Source organism: Diplodia corticola, assembly GCF_001883845.1.
Source record: "Diplodia corticola strain CBS 112549 chromosome Unknown scaffold87, whole genome shotgun sequence".
In the NCBI taxonomy this organism is placed as follows: domain Eukaryota; kingdom Fungi; phylum Ascomycota; class Dothideomycetes; order Botryosphaeriales; family Botryosphaeriaceae; genus Diplodia; species Diplodia corticola.
The window spans coordinates 50,503-65,533 of record NW_017971566.1 but is presented as its reverse complement, the minus strand read 5'-3'; the positions used below and the strand labels follow the sequence as shown (position 1 = coordinate 65,533).

The 15,031-nt window shown below is 57.9% G+C and overlaps 5 protein-coding genes across 5 annotated transcripts; 3 read left to right on the top strand and 2 right to left on the bottom strand.

Annotated features, from left to right (window-relative positions):
- Positions 1-2,010: 2,010 nt before the first annotated feature.
- On the bottom strand, positions 2,011-2,421 carry BKCO1_8700024 (uncharacterized protein; the record flags this gene model as incomplete). The annotated part of the gene is made up of 1 exon (XM_020279653.1): positions 2,011-2,421. The coding sequence occupies one exon, from the start codon at positions 2,419-2,421 to the stop codon at positions 2,011-2,013; it is 411 nt and encodes a 136-aa protein (XP_020125489.1).
- A 1,905-nt stretch (positions 2,422-4,326) lies between these two features.
- On the bottom strand, positions 4,327-6,738 carry BKCO1_8700023 (5-methyltetrahydropteroyltriglutamate-homocysteine methyltransferase; the record flags this gene model as incomplete). The annotated part of the gene is made up of 3 exons (XM_020279652.1): positions 4,327-6,294; positions 6,350-6,451; positions 6,508-6,738. The coding sequence occupies 3 exons, from the start codon at positions 6,736-6,738 to the stop codon at positions 4,327-4,329; spliced, it is 2,301 nt and encodes a 766-aa protein (XP_020125493.1).
- Positions 6,739-7,916: 1,178 nt separating this feature from the next.
- BKCO1_8700022 (uncharacterized protein) lies at positions 7,917-8,831 on the top strand (the record flags this gene model as incomplete). Its single annotated transcript, XM_020279651.1, has 1 exon — positions 7,917-8,831. One exon carries the CDS (start codon positions 7,917-7,919, stop codon positions 8,829-8,831), a length of 915 nt encoding a protein of 304 aa, XP_020125488.1.
- Positions 8,832-8,945: 114 nt separating this feature from the next.
- Positions 8,946-9,860, top strand: BKCO1_8700021 (cytidylyltransferase; the record flags this gene model as incomplete). Its single annotated transcript, XM_020279650.1, has 1 exon — positions 8,946-9,860. One exon carries the CDS (start codon positions 8,946-8,948, stop codon positions 9,858-9,860), a length of 915 nt encoding a protein of 304 aa, XP_020125492.1.
- A 620-nt stretch (positions 9,861-10,480) lies between these two features.
- BKCO1_8700020 (microtubule-associated protein 4) lies at positions 10,481-14,987 on the top strand (the record flags this gene model as incomplete). Its single annotated transcript, XM_020279649.1, has 2 exons — positions 10,481-11,193; positions 11,255-14,987. The coding sequence occupies 2 exons, from the start codon at positions 10,481-10,483 to the stop codon at positions 14,985-14,987; spliced, it is 4,446 nt and encodes a 1,481-aa protein (XP_020125487.1).
- Positions 14,988-15,031: the final 44 nt, after the last annotated feature.

Below are 15,031 nucleotides of genomic sequence, written 5' to 3'. Positions count from 1 at the left end.
TTGTGGAAGGTGAATTCGACGCCTTGAACTACTGAGGCTGCGAGTTGTCCTGAATCATCGGAGTGACGAGTCTGAAGGTTTCTGTAGATTACTGCTGTTGTTTATCGAGTCTGGAAATACCTGAAAGAGGGAGTATTTCGTCAACAGAAAAGCTTTTCTTGGAGTTGGGTGCTGCGGAACAAGGACTGCGCTAGTTAACTCATCGAGACAGTCTGTATCCAAGTAGCTGGGAGTCATATCCCCAGGAGTACATAAACGTTTTCCCGCCGTTTTTCGCCAATTAACATTTCAAACCAATCTTTTCCGACACATCTATCTACCTTCGCACTCAACATGGCTTCTCACTGCTATCTTTCTCGCTTCCTTCGACCAGCAACCGAGGAGGAAGTGAAGAGTGTTGGGCTGGACGTCTGCCCCGTTTGCTGGGAGAAATTCAGCGGCTCGATCGACGACAGCAAAGACACATGTCCGGATCCCAGTAAGCTCTCCTGCGGCCACATAATCGGGCGAAAGTGCCTGCTCGTCGCACTGCACAGCCAAAGCATCAACTTATCATGTCCGTGCTGTCGACAGAGTCCCAAAGCCCATAACGAACATGCTCTCCGTTCGTACAGGGCCGAGGTGCCAAGCTGCGATGTCAGAGTCTCTCTCGACCAACTTGGAGACTTCTGGGACGATACAGCAATGGAGCTGGATTACAACAGATGGCATAGACACCTGGAAACGCACAGAAGAATCTTCCAAACGTTGGTGGTCCATGCCACCGAGTTGTTTGAAACTCCAGTAGGCAAGAAGCCAACCTTGAGAGTCACATGGCTGTTCGAGGTGTTGGTTAAGGACCTGGCCCGGGGTACCGCGAAACTCATGATCGACGACGAAGTGCGGACTGACATCGAGACCTTTCTGGATGTCTGGATGATGAAAGCGAGTGCCAGGGCCTGTGTCGATAGGAAGTGATTGTAAAGCCCTGCTGCCATCATGGAAAGTCGATACGACGTTGGAGGATACCATGGTCTCTGGGCAGTTGCGACACGTACAGAGAATCAAAACCACCCAATAGAAAGGCAGAGCGGTTACAGGACAAGGACAAGGAAAGGGAGAAAACATCGATGGCATCACACACATGTACTGTGGTGCAACTGATATGACAAGTTGAGGATTTCAAAGGTCTCGAGACGCAGTAACGAGGGGTATATGGTCGAAGTGAAAAATGAAGAAAGTGATGGAGAACCTGTACCAGCGCAAGAAGAAAAACCCGCAGCCCAAAACATGTCCTTTCAACACCAGGATTTGGAAAAACTTGGTTGTGCAGGCAAAGCATGTTGCCGAGAAGGAAGAGAAAAAGAAACAAAATCCACTACGCCTCACTCTCAAAAACACGCCCCCAGCTCCATCCTGCCAGTAAACTCCATAGGCCCACAAACTGGACATAGTCCAGCCCAGCTTTTAAATCGAATCTCGAAATGTTGCGCAAATGACCCTCTCGGATGGCCCACATCCATCGCCTTCGTATTGCCCGTTCGGCCATTGGCAATCTGATCTGAATCAGAGACTGTTCCGTACTCGCCGTGGTGTACGTGGTGGTCCGTCCGCGCGCGGTCGCGCATGATATCTCGAGAAAGGTGTTGTTTCCGTCGGCCTTCTTCCCCACAGACCAGACCGGGACCGGCATGTGTCCTGCATCATGCCGGAGCAGTTTCGGGGCCGAGAAGAAGAAGCGCGTGCGTGCGTGCGTGCGTGCGTGCGTTCGATAGCTTGGCTCCCTTCTTTCCTTGCCCTCAAAAAAAGGAAAACAGTGATCGTGCCAGCCTGTCCATCCGTGTGCACCTCGTCAGCTGACCGTGTCCATCATCACAAAAAAAGAAAACAACCAACAAGCACCGATCAACCCCAGCCACCTCCCCTCGCGCGGAGCCCAAGCTTCTCCCTTCACCCCCATCACGAGAACCAACGTACCTCACTGCGCAAACAAACAAATCCCTCAACCCAACATCCCCCCATTCCCCACCCTCACTCCGGCCCGCTCTCCACACCCCCCCTCGTCCGACTCCCGCTCCGACTCCTACTCCCGTCCCTACCCGCCGCCGACCCGCCGCACTTGAGCTCCTGGCTCCAAATCTCGAGCGCCTCGTGCTTGTCGTGCAGCAGCTTGATGCTCTCGTCCAAGTCGCACTGCTGCTGCTGGCGCGTCATGCTGCGCGGCGTGCGCGCCTCGCGCGCGTGCCGCGCCGTCGTGATCTCGCGCACCAGCTCGTCGAGGCGGGCCTTGGCCGACTTCTTGTACTGCGTGCGCCGGAAGGAGCGCGCGCGGTCCGACGACGACGCGCGCGAGGCGCCGACGTGCTTGGGGACCTGGAGGGCGCCGGTGGCGAAGCCGGCGGAGGCGGTGGCGGTGTAGGCCGTGGCGGTGGTGGAGGCCATGGCGTGTGTGGGTGTGGGTGTGGGTGTGTGTGGTCTTGGTGTGGTTGGTGCAGTACGTAGGCCGGTACGTATGGTTGATTGGTGAGGTAGGTCGTCGAAATCTCAGAGTCTCGGCTCGAAACTTTTTTTTCTTTTCCCTCTCTCTCTCTCGATCTCGAAACGAAGGCTTAGACCCCTGGTGCTGAAGCTCGATGCCGTGGATGTGAGCGGGCTGGGGAGGAGAGAGAAAATAGGTGTCTGAGGGAAATCAATGGCTGAAAAGTAAAAAAGTATCGGTGTACGTGCGAAGGCAGAGCGAAGTAATGATGGGCGGGACGAGGCGAAATAATAGCGGAGATTCCATAACTTTCCGGCACCCTCACGCCCCCCATGTCTCGGCGGGTGGCGGTAGCGAGATGGTGGTTCGAGCACGGGGCGCCTGTGAGCATCTCGGGCTCTGGTGATGGGGGGAAAGGCGCAAACGGTGGAGCGTGGTAGGTAGGTGTGTGCGGTGGACCGGGTGGGCTCGCATAAAGCGCAGATCCCCGTAATTAGGATGCTGTGCCTTGTGTGCTGGAAATCAAACTCTCAATTTCGTAGTTCCGTCGACGCGGCGAGACCTACGTCCCCCCCTTCTGTTGATCGCCGTCATTTGGCGAGTCCGATCAGACAGGCTGTGAGGCACGCAATAAAACCATCTTCCGGAGCTAAAATGCAGGCCTGCCCTGTCAATGATTCATTTCACTAACGGCGCTATCAACGGCCACGCGGACGTGCCGCGCCGCCCTCCCCCCTTCCGCGGCTGCTAGCCCGAAGGAGGGCTGCCGTTGCCGTCAGTCGTCGCCTTGCCTATTCTTGCCCCTACCGGCCTGCCATGGTGAAACACGGGCGAAGCACTCTCTTGAAACGCAATCAAAGCGATGCTCTAAAATTGTCAGCCCTACCCGTACCCGCCGTGCCGCGTAAAGCGGTTGTGGACAGACTTGTCCCTCCCGCCTCGTGGGCCGCTCTCCTCTCCGTGCGCGCTCCCTTGACCGGTCCCTTAGTCACCCGCCTCATTTCTCTCCCCCGTTGCGTTTCCGTACAAATTAGTTCCTTTTTGAGGAAGTTGGATGGGATCGCTCGGCTACGCTCGTGCTGCCGAAAGCCCTTTATTGAACGGCCCACGCTATTGGGACCGCCCATCTCAGCACCTCGCATTTACTGAGCAAAGGCCACCCACCTCGTGCTTGTTTGACCGACCCAGTGTGAAGCTGCGTTTTCCGAAATGTGTCGACCCACCAAGCGCCGAGCCACAGCGCCAGAGGAGGATCCCGTGTCTGCTGATGCATTCACTGACTTGCCTTCATGCGCCTTGCTCTGCCGCGCCCTGCCGACTGATTGCGAGTCTCACCCGCCGCTGTGAGCAAGGGCCGCCATCCACGTCAGGCTCCCAGCAGTGTCTGTCGCCTCAGGGGTATCATATCGATAGGAAAGCACGCAAGGTGGCTCGTCCCAACAGCAACCCGGCCTCCAAGCTGACTGTCGTCAACATCAGAGGCCATACGCTGGCCGAGGTGTCGTCACAAGATGAGTAAGCGAGCCGGCATGAAGTCAGAACTAACTTTATTTCTCGTTCCGTTATTGGTATCTTCTTTCGGTTGCTGTTTGCAGCACCCTACATACTATCATCAACGACCCTGTTGAGGGGTATCAAACTCTTAACCGTGCGGCGCATGTTGAACGCTGCGATTTTCCCCCATCCGTTTCCCTATGCCGAAACGCCGTGCAAAGTCTCCAATGTTGAAAAACGCCCATGTTGAATTCTCTCAACCCCACTCATATCATGCCTGTTGAAAAGACTTTTGATATCGTAACACATGAAAAAAGAAACCAGTCACCCATCCGGGTGCCTGTCGCAGCTATGTTGGAGTGGCTGCTACACGCTTAGTTGGCGTGCTTCTGGCGGTAGAACTTGGCCGCGTTGACCAGGTTGGTCAGCGCCTCCTTGGTCTCCTTCCACTGACGCGTCTTGAGACCGCAGTCAGGGTTGATCCACAGCTGCTCGGGCTTGAGGTAGGCAAGCATCTCCTCGACGCGGTACTTGATCTCATCCTCAGACGGAACACGCGGGGAGTGGATGTCGTAGACACCAGGGCCGATGTGGCGGGGGTACTCCTTGTCGACGAACACCTTGAGGAGCTTGGCATCACTCTTGCTGTTCTCGATCGAGAGAACATCGGCATCGAGAGCGGCGATGGCGTGGAAGAAGTCCTGGAACTCCGAGTAGCAGAAGTGAGAGTGGATCTGAGTCGAGTCCTTGACACCAGCAGTCGAGAGCTTGAACGAGTCGACAGCCCAGGTGAGGTAGGCCTCACGCTCCTTGCCGGAGCGAAGGGGAAGTCCCTCACGGAGAGCGGGCTCGTCAACCTGGATGACGTAGATGCCAGCAGCCTCAAGATCGACAACCTCGTCGCGGAGAGCGAGGGCGAGCTGCTGAGCCTGGATCGACTGGTGGACGTCATCACGAGGGAACGACCAGCGAAGGCAGGTAATGGGACCAGTAAGCATGCCCTTCATGGGCTTGTTGGACTTCTGGGCAGCGTACTTGGACTCCTTGACCGTCATAGGAGCCGGACGAGAGATGTCACCGACGATGATCGGGGGACGCACGCAGCGAGAGCCGTAAGACTGGACCCAAGCGTGGGTGGTGAAGACGTAACCGTTAAGGCGCTCGCCGAAGTACTGGACCATGTCGTTACGCTCAGGCTCACCGTGAACATAGACATCAAGGTCAAGCTCGTCCTGGATCTTGATGACATCGTCGATCTCCTTCTCAATGAACTTCTCGTACTCCTCAGCCGTGATCTCACCCTTGGTGAACTTGTTACGCTGGATGCGGATCTCCTTGGTCTGGGGGAAGGATCCAATGGTGGTGGTGGGGAAGAGAGGAAGCTTGAGGTGAGTCTTCTGCTGGGCGTAGCGCTCAGGGAACTGAGACTTGCGGTTGTGGTGCTCAGGGGCGACCTCAGACTGGCGCTTCTTGACGTTGGGGTCGTTGGTGCGGGCAGACGAGGCGCGAGCCTGCATCGACTTGGCGTTGGCATCAATCTGCTCACGGACAGAGGCAGGACCCTCAGTGACGGCCTTGGCGATGATGGCAACCTCAACCGCCTTCTCGCTGGCGAACGAGAACCAGTCACGGACCTCGGCATCGAGCTTCTTCTCGCTGTCGAGGGTGTGGGGGGTGTGGAGGAGGGAGCTGGAGGTGGCAACAATGACACGCTCCTTGCCGAGCTTCTGAACGGCGGTCTCGACGAGCTCGATGGCCCTCTTGAAGTTGGTCTTCCAGATGTTACGGCCGTCGACGACACCAGCCGACAGCACCTGCTGGGAGCCGAGCTTCTCAATGACAGGGAGGAGCTGCTCGGGGTTGCGAACGAGATCAATGTGGAGACCGTAGAGCTGAGAGATGGCGGGCAGGACATCGAAGTTGTGGACGATGTCACCGAAGTAGGTGGCGAGGACAAGCTTGGGGAGGTTGGCGCCAGAGAGCTTCTCGTAGGCAGGCTTGAAAGCGTTCTTGACCTCGGCGGGGAGATCGAAGACGAGGACGGGCTCGTCGATCTGGACAGTCTCGGCGCCAGCAGCCTTCAGCTTCTCGAGCAGCTCGACGTAGACGGGGACCAGCTTGTCGAGGAGGGAGATGGGGTTGACGCTCTGGCCACGGTCGGCCTTACCAAGGGCAAGGAAGGAGACCGGGCCGAGGAGGACGGGGCGGGTGGTGATGCCAGCCTCCTTGGCCTCGAGGAACTCAGCGACAGGCTTGGGGTGGGCAGCCAGCTTGAAGGTCTGGTTGTCCTGAAGGGTGGGCTTGACGTAGTGGTAGTTTGAGTCGAACCACTTGACCATTTCCTAGAGAGTCCGTCAGATTTCATTTGCCTCGTTGTCATTGTGCATGTCCGCTTACCAGGGCGGGGACGTCAACGCCGTCCTTCTGGTGACCACGGCCCATGGCGAAGTACTCGTCAATGGGCTCGAGACCGTGCTTGGAGTAACGCTCGGGGATAGCCTGTGAGGTTGATCGTTAGACGAAATCGTATGGATGATGGCGTGGAGGTGGCTTACGTTGAACATCTGGATGTGGTCAAGGACGTGGTCGTAGAAGGCGAAGTCGTTGCTGGGGATGACATCGACGCCGGCATCCTTCTGGATCTTCCAGTGGGCGAGACGGAGCCTCTTGCCCTCAGCGAGGACATCGTCGCGCGAGATCTTGCCAGCCCAGTAGGCCTCGTTGGCCTTCTTCAGGTCGCGGTTCACACCCATACGGGGGAAACCGAGGACAGAGGACTGCACCATCTTGGCAGAAGTTACTCTGAGACTGTGGGAGCAAAGAGCAGGTGAAGAAAAGCGGCGGATCAAAGGCTCCAGCAAGTGCAGAGGCCTTTATCAGTGAGGAGGGAGAAGATGGAGGAGGGAGTGGGGAGGATGAAGGTGGACGGTCGGCGGGGAGGGGCGCGAGAAAAATATACTCGCGCCCCGCCATTGGCCTGTGGGCAGCTGCTGGGCTAGCGCCGAAAGCGTCACTGGCGTGCTCATTCCGATGTCGGTCGCAATTGGACGAGCCGAGAAAATCTGCGCCGCCGACAAGGGCGAATTCGACAGAGCAAAAGCTCGCCGAGACACATGGCGGAGGTCTCTGGAGCTTTTATACGCCCCCCAGAAGCTGCCCCGCGTTCTGGGGAAGCTACCTTGATGGGAGTCCGCGCGCGCACGCAAAAGTCGATCTTCGGCAGATGCCCCTCGGCATTCGCGCTCTGCCACGCCTGCTGCCTGAGGCCACAACGAGCTCCTCCAGCTTGCCACCAGCACGCAAAACCATCACCACCGGCCCGTCCTTGGGCGTGGGCTGGCCAGTGCTGTGCGCCATCTCCACGCGCCGCCGCGCTCGAGGCAAGTCGGGCTTGCCCCAAGGGTCTTCGGTGCATTTGCAACCTGGATTGTCGCCGATTGTGCCCGAAGCTTGTGCCCGAAAAGTAGCCAGCCATTAGCACAAGACCCCGACGCAAAGTAAACTCTCAGATGTCCGAGCGCGATGACTCGCAGCAGCCGCGCCGTTTCGGTACGCGACACAGTACATAAGAAGTGGGCGATGAAGCAAGCAACCAAACGCGAGTAGGGGAGCGAGATGCATTCCAGATCCCACCGGACCCCAGCCTGAGGTTTCGACGTAAGCCTTGCTCTCTCTCATAATATCGCGTGAGTTGGCCAGCCCCGTCATGCTTGCACATGCCACAGCAGTCGTGCGATGTTGAGCAGGGCAGGTACGCGCGGTACAGCACGTCAACGGCGTGCTGTGCCTTCCGCTGCTTCACAGCAGGCAGTGGGAGCGGCTTACGTAGTAGAAGCGCGCACGCGACAAGCCATCCCACCCGACGACGCCCAGGAAGATGCGTGCAGCACGATAAAAGAGCGCCCAGGCCAGCCATGGGCTTCTCAAAACGCATTGCGCATAAGACGCGGCCGTTCTCTTGCCGATGGAGGAGTGGAAGCGGCGGCGGGCAGGCTCGGAAACCGGCGGTGGGAGGGACGGCACATGGCGCCCGGTCGGCCACATACTTTTCCTGCGCGCCCCTTCTGTGCCTCGCCCCTCCGCACGCGTCTCTCGAACAATATCACCCTCACCCATTGTCGCTCCATCGCTGCCCGTCATGTCCAAGGAATCCAAGGATGCAAAGGAACGGCACGCGCCGCATGACATTGCCACGCGCGTGCAGGCGCTGACGCTCAAGGTCAATGGCTTCTCGGACAAAGAGATCCTGGAGCAGACGGGCGTTGCGAGTCGGACCATCCGGCACATCTACAGCAGAGCCCGCAAGCGCGGCTTCGATCCAGATGTCAGCAAGAAGATCGAGCTGAAGCACATTGAGGACGGCAAACGCACCGGCCGCCCGCGCAAGGATGCAACCGCTACACCGAAGAAGCCCGATGGCCAGCTGGCCGAGGACCAGCAGCAGGAGCCGTCGCAAGGTCCGCCGTCAGCCTCGCTCGAGGGCCAGCAGCCGCTCCCCCAGCTGTCGCCGCCCCACGAGCATCCGGACCAGCAGCAGCAGCAGCAGCAGCAGCAGCAGCAGCAATTGCCGCCGCAGCAACAGCCGCAGCAACATCAGCTCCAGCAGCAGCAGCCAAAGTATGCGCATCCGCCTCCGCCTCAGCACAGTCCTCTCTACGTTCAGCATCAGTTAATGTCTTTCGCCGCGCCCAGTGAGCACGAGACTGGCGAGCCGCCGCAGGACGTGGACATGGAGGAGGCAGACCTGGCTTCGCGCCTGCGCGAACAGCTGACGCAGCCCGACAGCATCCCCATGGACCCTGCTGTGGTGGGCGACTCGGCAGGGCGCAATGAGGCCATGAGTGTTTACCCGCCGCCGCCTCCCGCGCCGGTTCCCTGACTGGTGATCTGACCTTACCGCGAAATCGGGTCCGTGCGCAATCTCCGTCGCGTCGCACCAGTCGCAACAACCACATCCAGCGCTGCTCTGCTCACTGTTCGCATCTCACCCCCAATGGCAGACATGGCGAGTCGCGTCGCATCCATGCGTGCGTTGCTTCCAGAGCTCGGGTCCGCGCTGCATGCCTTCACTTCCTCGTCGTCTGCCTTTCGCGTTGTTCGGACAATCGACCCCGCTGCCAGCTCCCCGCAGCCTCCCAAGACGCTGTACATACTAGACTCCTCATTCAACCCACCCTCCATTGCCCACCTAGCACTTGCAACATCTGCTGTTACACGGCCTGTCATCGGAGACCCCAGCCCTCACCGCATACTGCTTCTCTTCAGCACCCACAATGCGGACAAGGCACCCACCCCCGCGAGCTTCGAACACCGTCTCGCCATGATGACACTTTTCGCCGAGGATCTTTCGGCAACTATCTCGAATACACCGTCCGCTTTCCAGTCGCGCCCTGATGTAGCAATCGACATCGGCCTGACCAAAAAGCCGTATTACACCGACAAGTCCACTGCAATCACGACCTCTGAGCCGAATCCCTATCCCAGCAACCCCACTCACGTACATCTCATCGGCTACGATACCGTGACCCGCTTTCTCGCGGCAAAGTACTACACTGATCACTCGCCTCCGCTCTCAGCACTGGCGCCCTATTTCGACCCCGGCCACAAAATTCTTGCCACTTTGCGCCCGTCCGACCCGAACGACTCGAGCTCGCAGGACTTCGGATCGACAGAAGAACAAATCGCATACATCGAGGGTCTATCCAAAGGATCGCTAGCGAAGGATGGATTCAAACCGGAATGGGCACGACAAGTGGACCATGTGGTCAGCCAGGAAGGCCTTGGTGTGAGTTCCACACGGATCCGCAAGGCAGCAAAAGCCCACGACTGGGACGAGCTGCGAAAACTTTGTACACCCGGCGTTGCAGCCTGGGTTGAGGACCAGCATTTGTATCAGGGGGGTTCTTAAGGCGCGAAAACGGGTTGATAAACTTGAATTAAGGGTTGTTGAATGGAAAGTCTGAAGCGTTTGTGTAAACGTTCTCTTCTTGATGGCCTCCTTTCTTGCTGTCCCCGCGATAATAAAGTTTGCGCATTCTGATACCGTACTTAGAGTCGAGCGTGGTGGAAAGCAAGCTGCGCGCCGTTGTAGACTGTACCTGCCGGCCTCATTGTCGTTTCCGTATGGCGTGCATACCTGGATTGCTACATGCTTGCCAGGTGCGTCGCATGGGAACCAGCTTCCGCGTGCAGGTGGCCAGTCCTGTTGTTTGCTCGCCCCTTCCTGTCCTGTATCGACCAGCTCTTGCTGGTCTCACGTCCCTCAATGGCTTTGTATCGGGCCCGTCCATCTCACTTCTCTCCTATTCCTGCATTGTTCGATCCGGATCATATCCCCCAAACATCACACGTCGCTTCGAGTAGCGCCCGTCCTGGGATTCTACAAATAGGCCAAGCTGCCTTTGTGGTCTCAGTACACATCACTGCACCTACCCCGCGGGCAACTGCCTTTCCGAACGACGTGTAAACAGCCCTTGCACATTTCAACCATCGCGAGACAGGCCCTGAAATCGAACAGATCCAGCCGTCATGGCTCCGCCCCCAGCGGTTGCAGATGCACTATGCTGCAACGCAAACACGGATTCTCGCCCCAACTCTCCACAGCCATTCCGCCGCCACCTGCAGCATGTGAAGCCTGGCGGTGATCGCACAACTCAGAGGCAGCCGCTCGAACATCAAGCGCCCAGCAGCTCACACAATACCGATGATCTCACGGAGTTGCAGCAAATATTTGCCGAAGCGGGCTCGAGGCCTGCCACAGCCGCCGAGAGAACGTTCGATGATGATCAGAATGACGATAAGCCGAAGAAGAATACGCTTTTGAAGCGCCTGACGCGGGAATTGAGCAGGTCGAACCTCAGTCTGTCTAATCTGAAGAAAGGAGCTGCAGCCAAAGAGAAGGCACAGAAAGAGCAACAGCCAGTCTCGTCCGGCAACAAGAAAGTCAAAAGCAAGAAGCCAAAGCCGAAAAGCAAGATTGCCGGCGACGATGTTGTCGAGATGGACCCTTCCGATACTGCGACACGAGAAATCCTCCTTGATCGCACGTATGACTCCGATGCCGCAAACTTGCCGGACATCAAGGACAGTGTCGGCGAGCGGTTGCCGAAAGTGACGGATCCCGAGAACGGTAAAGGAAATGGGAAGATATCGCCTATCAAGAACAAACGCAGCTCCGATAGGAGAGGCGAATTGAGCAGCATTGACTGGGCTGGGAAGAGTGCCCGTGATGAGCCGTACGGGTGAGTCTACTTACAGTGATCAGGTACCGATGAAACACTGTTACTGATGATTATTACGTAGATGGGGCGAACCAAGCAGCAGCGCACCCGCCCTGTCTGTCCACATACCCAGAAGCCTCTCTGACTTAGGCGTGCTACCTTCATGCAATGTCAGTGTCGAAAGCCTGCCCCAGCTGTCCCAAGCCAGTGGTAGGAGCAGTCCCTGGAAAAAGTTCGCGGAGCAGCATCTACGCAGACGCTCGAAGTCTGCAGATAACCTGCGGCCTGTAACACCGGACCTCAAGGCTACAGAGCTGCCTAGCCTCACTTCATCATTCAACAGTAAAGGCTGGCGTCTATCAGCAGACAGGAGTCCCGCACTCAATCTTCCACTCAGCGAACCCAGGCACACGATACACGAAGACAAGAATCGGGAGGAAACGCATGATGAGACTAAGCTCAATGAGACTCGACGCTTTGCCGACAAGGCCCCATTTGCCTCGCCTCCAACCACGAGTAGCGGTACGGATACCACCGACCGCACCGGCTCTGAAACCTTGCCAGATGCGGAATACGGCACTCTCAGCCTCATCCCTGGCAACAACCGCCACGTCTCTGTCCATGGCCCGCACAGCAATCTGCCCGACCCCGAAAGCGTGAGCGTGCACCTGCACAACATGCGAATCTCCGAGCACTTGCGTTCCGACAGCACACTGTCGGGCATCTCGCGCACGCCGACCGCCGAAGCCCAGCAAGACCAGAAGCCGCACCGACGCTCGGAAGCCAAGGACAGCGTCGCCAGCGGCGGCGAGCCATGCATGCCGCCGACTCTGCATACGCAGCAGAGCGGCGGCACGGTGAGGCAGTCGCGGAAACTGCGCTGCTCGTCGTCGGGCTTCGCGAGCGAGCGCGTGCCCGACAGCTGGGGCAACGTCGTGTCGGCGACGCCGAGCAGCGTGTACGAGCCCAGCTCGGTGTACTCGACGCGCCAGAACAGCTTGACGAGCAGCAGCACCTGCACGCCTGTGGCGTCGCCGAAGGTGAATTTCTCAGCCGCCCCTCACAGTGGCCATGGGACTATCGTCAGAAAGAGCGGGTACGAAGTCCTGAATTTGGATGACTTGGGACCGCTGAGGATGGAGAGCGCGGAAGCCGACGAGAAAGGAAAGGCGAGTGTCAAGGAGAGCCCGGAACGGTTTTCGACCATGCCGGGTGCCTTCCCGCCATCGAGCTCGATAAACCTGCTCAAAAGGGCGGACACGGGTTTGACGTTTAGGACTGCGAATGAGAAGCCCGAGGCGATCGAGAAGATTCCTGGACCTACGGAGGGGAAGGGGAAACGGCCGGCATACAAATTGCAAGATTCGTCAGACCAGACTACGACTGACGCAGGAGAAGATACACTTCTGAAGTCGAACCAGCAGAGTTCTGAAGAGACAGCGGTAGGAGAAGATGTACCTCTGAAGCAGAATCAGCAGAGCTTTGAAGAGACGACCGATAGCTCCTTGGACATAACTCCTGTCACTGCGGTCGAGTCGCCCATGTCGAGCGAGAAGACACCGAAAGCACAGCCTGTGTCGCCGGCTCCAGCGGCGCAGCTGAGCAGCGCCAAACACAAGAAGAAGCCGTCTAGCATCAAGACGCCCAGTATGAAGACGCCCAGCAAGAGGTTCTCGACTTTCTCGTTCTTCCGTAGCAAGACTTACTCGAATCTGCGTCGTGCGTCGCACAGTCCTGCGCTGCGGCCCCGGAAGATGTCGAGGTCTGATGAGCATCTGGCCCTTGATGACTCTAAAGACAAAGCTGCCAAAGGAGCTCGTGGTTTTGATCACCACACGGATGGACCTTCTGACCTACGTACACCGAAGGAATCCCACGAACATCCACCTCGTCGAGAGCAACATCAATCTATGATGCCGGAAGCTGTCGAGGAACATCGACCTGGCCGCCTTTCCCGTTCTTGGCTCATTGGTGACGGTCGCAAAAGTCTCGGCCAGGATGCAATGTGGGAGAAAGCCCTGAAAAAGCACCGAGACGAGAAGAACGCGCTGTTTTTATCGCCGGAGAAGGGGGGCAAAGTAGAGGCTCGGGGCTTGTATCGAGAACGCAGCGGAAGTGGAAGCGCCCTCAGCACGCGATCCCAGCTGAGCGACCGCAAGGGCAAGAGCCCCGCTTTTGGAGGTGATTTCACGTTTGGTGGGACAGGACCAGGTCTTCAGAGGTCTCCGACGATTTTGCTCGACCCGTTGGAGACGACAGGGTTTGGAGAAGGGTTGATGAAGCAGAGACCAAGCAGTGGAATGTTGGGCGATGAACTCAGACTGAGCACAGCTTCCGGCTCTGTGACGCCGGCCAATGGCATCTCTCCTGGAGCCTCGACTGGGGATGACCCTAGCGTCGTCTCGATCGAGAAGGACGTGCACATCGACAGCTGGGGAGGAACCACTCTGGCGGAAATCGAGGCTAGCGATCTCGGCGCCTGGAGTCGCTTCCCCAGCCACACCAGAGAGCTGCGTACGGGAGCTGCTGGTTCATCTGATGACGTGAGGACCCGGGACTTCGCATATGAGACCAACATGCCAAGGGCCGAGAATGAAAGTTCAACCGAGGATGAGGATCCTAGCATGAGTGGGGCGATACGGCTTACCAAACTCCGCTCTATGAAAAGGACGAAGACGGACCGCAGTGGCATGTCGAAGAGTAAGAGCATGACTTTCAGCCGCAACTTCAGCTTTCTCAAGCACTATATTGGTCTGTTCAGGAGCCAGAGCGAGGAGTTCAGAAAATACGGTCACGGACACCGCAGCTCTGTCGCTGAAAGTGCCACGCTGGAGCATCCCGAGTTGGAGATTCTGCCTCCAGTCTTCTCGCCGGTCCAATTCGAGGTACCGCAAAGTCCACAAGGAGCACACACAGATGGTGCAACCTCGATAGCGGACCTCACCGCTGTCGAGGGCGACGCAAAGGCCACTGATGAGGAGGCGAAGGCAAAAGAGAGCAAGGTTGACTTTAAGATCCAGCGCAATCGCCGCGAGGAGAGCACGACGGACAGCTCAGACGGATCTTGGGCGGCCAATGCTCGTGTCTTCACACGCGCCTACGGCAATGACGCCGATCGCGGGAACCGTGCCCGTCTCAAGAAGAAAGGCGACAGCTCAGCCGAGTGGCGGAGCAACGCGCGTACCTGGACCCGGTTCAGCACGCCGAGCCAGGACTTCCAGCAGGCCTTGGACGATGCGGGACAGAGATGCATCAGCTCATCCTCCCGTCTGGAGAGGCAGCTGGGAAACTTGACGGAGGAGAGCACGATGTCAGCGTTGGAGAAGGTTGCCATCGACCGTGGCCCGATGGCGACGAGGCGGCCGCCGCGCGCGCAGCACAATTCGTCGGAGGAGTGGCGTTCTGACGCCCGCCTCTTCTCGCAGATGTATGAGTCTTGCGTGCAGATTCCGAGCTTCGGCGGCAGCTCCGAAGATGCAAATGCGAGCGAGTCGTCAGCTCAGAGACCATTGCTGGCCCACAGGCACCACAAGTCGTCATCAGCCAGCACAGCGTTCCGCCTTGCCAGTACGGGACATTTGGATGACATGGTTGCACGGGCTGCCGCCGACGAAAGGGAGAAGGTCAAATTTAGGAGATTGTCAGATGGCTATGGCGAAAGTGCAGACAAGAAAGGAGAGAAGACTGCGAGGAATGATAGTTTTCTCAGTATCGGAAGTGTGGAGGGTACCACGAGGGAGCTGACGAGGTACCTGCACGACTTGGAGGAAGGTGAGCAGATCAAATTGGAGGCAGAGAGGATGGCAGGAGTCTGACGCGCTGGGCGAAAGATCATTGCTATCGGGGCACTCTTTCCTTG